The following is a 5,518-nucleotide window of genomic DNA, read 5'->3' as shown; positions in this document are numbered from 1 at the left end:
TACGTTTCTAATAGGATGGGGGTATACTGAACAGTGAATTTATAGGGTCTATATGAATAGTACTGATTTGGTGTGAGTTAGGCTCAAACCGGGTCTGGATGGGCTGAGCTTGGGTTTGGATGGGCTAGGCTGCACATTGCAGCCCACCTGGGGTCTTAGGCTGGCTAGTTAATGGGCTTGGAAGTTGGTTCGACCCATGAGGCGTGACCATTGGGTGGCTGGGTCGGCCAAGACAGCCAGCCAGCTACTAGGCCAAGCCTTGGCCTACTCGGCCAGGCCGAGCCACAGCCCGTTTGCCGATCCGCGTGAGCTGCCGAGGGGTGGGAGAAATGGTCGACGGTGAGGAATCTACGGTGACGCGCACTAGGGAGTTTGTCGGAGACGCATCCCCACCAGAGTTCTTTAATGGGAAGCTCACACCGGGGACCTAAGCACGATGGGGAACATGTCTAGGGCTTCCTCGACTGCGGCCGACGGTAAGAACAGCACCAGACGACGGCCGAAGGAGAGGGCAGCGGCGCGAGTAAAATGGGTAGCACCTCCCCTACATTGGGAGGTGCCAACCTGCAAAGAAACGGGGCCTGAGGCCCCTAGGCAACAGGGCACGAAGGTTGGCCATACACACGGAGGCACAAGGCACACCGACGATAAGATAAGCATGGCAGTGGAAGCAAAAGCACGGCTACCCGTGCGGCCACATGAAAGGAGGACACTTTAGCGGCGACATGCTACCTAGGAGGGGTGCTAGGGGACTGGGGTGCTCACCACGCTCAGGAACAGCGAGGAGCTGGAAGGCGTCCGACGGTGCGTTAATGCAGTGGTGGTGTAACAGCTTGGCTTCGGCGCGAGCGGCCTCTCGTCGGGCTCCAGGTGGACGGGTGGTAGCACAGAGATGGCGACAACCTCCTGGCGCTCCTTGGCAATACATGGTGGTAGGTCGGTGATGGTGGTTCGACGGTTTGTCTCAGTCATGATACCAACATGCCGATGCTCGCGAACACCCTCCCTGATGTTCTAACTTCTGCAACGACCTCTGACACACGCGGCATCATCACCAACAACCCAGGTCATGCCGTTGCTTCTTCATCCATCCTCGGCAATGTCGCCATTGGTGTCACCATCAACGACAACGATGTCATTGACCTCAACTCTAACTCTTGTGGTATTGTCGACCTCACCACCACTGCGGTGCTCCAATCCGAGCCTTGGTTTGGCATGACCATAATCACGCCGGCTGATGGAACTCCTTTTCCCATAGAACATGTCGCCGTCAAGCTGGTTATAATTCTGGAGAGGCCTTTCAGTCTAGACGCTACCTCCAAGGATGATGGCGAGCTTGGGATGATAGTCCACCACTGTTTAAAAACTCAAACTCACCCTAGTCATCATTAGATCAGTGCTAGCAGTGGAAATCACACCAATAATGCAGAATTTTTCATTGGCCGCACCCAACATACCTAGAAAACTCTTCACCAGACTAACTAATGTCCATAATCGGTGCTCATGCTACAACCCATATGTACTCCCACAAGGCTTCATGTGATAAAAACTCCTTGGATGCCATGGAACTTGAGTAGATAGTTGCAATAAGAGGATCAAGTGTTGCCCATTTAGATCATTCCAGAATGATGGCCAAGGCATCAACTACTTCTCTACTCCAATGCTTGTGATGTGGTCCTGAGATTGATACAGGAATATGCTAATGCTGAATTGTTCCACTTTAATCATTGCTAATATCTTGTGTCGATTTCCCCACTTCTGTCTTGCCTTTGCCCAAGGATGTCTGAACACTCTCAACTGCATTACAACAATATTTATACCTCTTGCAATAACATCATCAGGACACTTGCATTTGCTCAAAATTGTGTCCCATCGAACTGATGTTTTCACATCAAAATTGCATCATGTGAGCTAGATGCAAGAGTATATGCGGGCAACCAAATAACTGCTCCCTGCATCCTACGGGCTAGTCTGGACCTAATGCAGGTAACCAAATGCACCCTAATAGTGTTGTGCTACTACAATCATACAAATCCGTTTACAACTAGTGTGTGTCTGTATGTGTGTGTGAAAATATATGAAAATTAGTATGTGCTCCCAAGAGTATATACTCCTAATTTGATTCATAGTTGTTTCTGTTATAACTGAAGCATATATTACTTTTTTATATGTATATACTACTTTCTTATATATATATATATATATATATATATATATATATATATATATATATATATATATATATATAGGACACCTATTCTATACTCCTAGGAGTATGTACTCCCACATGCAATATACCACCTAAACAAACACTTTATACTCTTTTATCATTTTTAGTATACTCTAATACTAATTCTAAGATACTCCAATATGAGTTGTAAGAAAAAAAATTCAATGTTAGCCTTTCATTTTTGCTATATACTCTTTTTTATACATAAAAGAAGTATATACGCAAATTATGATAAAAATCATGGAATTTCATAAAAATTTTCGTGGGATTTGTATTGTAGTATCTTATAATTACTAATGAAGTATATTTAAAGTGATAAAAAAGTATAACACACATGTAAAAGTGGTATATGAGAGGTGGGAGTACATACACCCAGGAGTACATACTAGTTTTCATATATATATATATATATATATATATATATATATATATATATATATAGTGTGTGTGAAAGAACTAAAAGAAGAGAAAACACGTACAGAGCAGAAAATAAAACACGACAGAAAACCATATTTATGTTGCTTGTAAGGATCGTTGAAGATCAGTTCGTCCTTTAATCTTCTTGATTGGCAATTCAGCATCCCACGGTAAACCACCTCCTACTTGTCCTACTGCGCTCCGCCTTCCTCTTCTCCTTCTCGCACGCGCATTTCGCATCTTTCAGGCTCTTCACCTTCGAAACGCACGCGAAAGAAATTTCAGATTGTGACATTTTCCTCTGATGAAATATGCAATCCTAAACAGCAAGGAGAGGGATCACTTTTCTCTTGTTTTACCTACGGATCAATTTGCAATAAATCATTGTGCATTTTCGCGCTGAGTACGGCATTGTTACGGTGGAGCTCACCTTTGGTGGGTTGGACTTGTTGCGGTGAAGCTGGCGCGCGCCCCTCTGCAGCATCTGGACGGCGCTCCAGCTCCCATCCGCCGCCGACTTGTCGGGCGCGCACATCGCCGCCTGGTTCCTGAACGGCTCCATCAACGGAACCGAGCCGGACCACGCAGGGTCCTGCGGCGCCACCGACGATGAGGTCCCCAGGGCGACGTAGCTCCCGGCTGTGGCCTTGCCGCCGCCGTCCAGGTCCAGTTCGCAGCTGAGCTGCCTGATGCGCGACTCGAGCAGGTTGAGGCGGTCCATGAGGGTTCCCCTGAGCTGCACGTGCTGCAGCGACTTGGTGTGCTGGTGCTGGGCGTGCACCGGTCGCCGCTGCTCCTCCAGCTGCCGCAACTGCACGAGGAGCAGCATCAAACATATATAGAGACGTTAGCATTGCTGCCCCCGCTTGAAAATACATTAACGTGGCCATGCATGCATGCATGCGCACCCGCAGGTCGATTTGGTCGAGGCGGCCGAGCAGGCTCTCGGGCGGCGGCGCGGGGAGGCCGTAGCCGCTGACGAGGACGCGGCGCTCCGAGCCCACGAGCACGTCCGCCATGACTGCCGCTAGCACCACTAGCGCCGCGACGCGCGTACAAGTGAAGTGATGCTGCAAGGACGCGCGCGTCGTCGTCAGTTATAAAGACATGGAGCTGTGGAGCTCAGCTGGGCATGAAACCGGGTGGGTCGTTACAGATGAGAGAGATGATCGGGCGAGCATGCAGCGGCCGGCGGGGTGCAAACTGAACCCAGCATGGTCGGAGCCAAGATCGGGTCGTACGTAGACTTGATTGGGTCCAAGATCGGGCTGCAGTCCTGGCCCAGAAGCTGGATGGGCCCATTTTCGAAAATGTGGCCCATGGATTCTGTAGGCCCAAATAGTGTTCTCGGGGACCATCATCAGAATCTACTGGTGCCCTTTTCTCCAGAAATTTTTTGATCCAAACAACCAAATAGGTGCAAACTGTAAACAACTAATATTATCCATCCAATCTCCATCCGAATACAACCTTGATCCTCCTATCTCACCAGTGAAGATGTTAATTTGCAAAAAAAAACTTTACGACTACAAAATATCACGTAATAATCCTTCTATTAGTAAGATGATGAAATCAACCATAGCCTTCACATGAGGATCGGATATACAACATTTATTGTTTGTACATTTATACCGTTTACCAGTTTGCACCAAAGATTTCTCCACTTTTCTCTTCTCTCACTTTTTCCTGTGAGCAGAAAACGTCAAGCCTGTCTATCCTACGCAGTTGCAGCTTCTTCTTCTCCTTGTCGGTTGATCTACTAAAAGGAAGAGCAGAGTCCAACATGGTTGATGAGTGAGGACCAGCTTGGAGCATCCAAAAGTTCAGAATCCGGCCTGACTATTGGTCGTCCGTCTGGATATTGTTTTAGGCATCTCCAGGGTAGAAAAGCAACTTGTGTGGATCACACCATGGATGAATGGTGAGAGTGAGATGTGCACACATCATAAGCACGCATATTGTTCTAGGATCCACACTCGTAAGTTCAATGGTTCAACTCTAGAATAAACAAATGCGATCTTGGGTTTGCTTAGGGCGGAGCCGCTTTAGACTTTGTGACAAACAATCTGAAGTTGCACGCAGTTCAGGTGCCTGAAACTCGTGCTTGAGCGGTTAAATAGTTTCATGAACAAGCTAGCCTCAGTCAGTCATCGTGATTCCACCACTACCTTATAACGAAAAAGAAGAGCTCGACACAGAGCACATGGTTAGACTAAACCGAGCCCCATCGATCCGCTTTATTTATATGTATTAATTAATCAAAGAGTCGACGTAGTTGCCCATCACACTATTTTTTTCCCATATCCATGTATACTCTCCTCGGTCACAGATACATATCGTTTTGAATAACATATGACCTTTAATGCATAAATTTTATGACCGGAAGGAATACTTAATGATACCGCCATTACATTGGAGCTTCCAAGCAGTTGCATGCGCCAGTGCAATAATTAAGTTTTGGGATTATTGTTTATCCTTTTTCTAGTTTGCGATTAAATGACTAGCTAGTAGATACAATCATGATGATTATATTAATTAGTTAAAATTAGCACCGTAGTTAAGATATAAGCTGAGCCAGGTAAAGTGATCACTCACCGATCATTCTCAAATTCATATTCAACGAACACTTAATGGTGTGCATACCCTTCCTACATGACGCTATTGGAAGACGAACTACGAGAGCTTTGGAAGTGATAATTGAGTGGAATTAACATATTTAAGGAAACTTATGATATATTATGTATTAATATCTTTATGCTACGAATAATGACTATTTGCTAGTGATATAGTATTTACTATATATCTAGCTATGGCTTATAGATCTATCTGCTCTTTAATATTTATGTTTGATATCATCATAACCATCAACAT

At 45.9% G+C, this 5,518-nt stretch overlaps 1 protein-coding gene across 1 annotated transcript; it reads right to left on the bottom strand.

Moving 5' to 3' along the window:
* Positions 1-2,804: 2,804 nt before the first annotated feature.
* Positions 2,805-3,666, bottom strand: LOC133931065 (uncharacterized). The gene is made up of 3 exons (XM_062377896.1): positions 3,556-3,666; positions 3,066-3,458; positions 2,805-2,903 (listed from the first exon to the last, which is right to left on the bottom strand). The coding sequence occupies exons 1-3, from the start codon at positions 3,664-3,666 to the stop codon at positions 2,805-2,807; spliced, it is 603 nt and encodes a 200-aa protein (XP_062233880.1).
* Positions 3,667-5,518: the final 1,852 nt, after the last annotated feature.

The sequence above is a fragment of the Phragmites australis genome, chromosome 10 (assembly GCF_958298935.1).
Source record: "Phragmites australis chromosome 10, lpPhrAust1.1, whole genome shotgun sequence".
Classification (NCBI taxonomy): Eukaryota; Viridiplantae; Streptophyta; class Magnoliopsida; order Poales; family Poaceae; genus Phragmites; species Phragmites australis.
The sequence above is the reverse complement of the archived record's forward strand: the minus strand, read 5'-3'. Positions and strand labels throughout refer to the sequence as shown.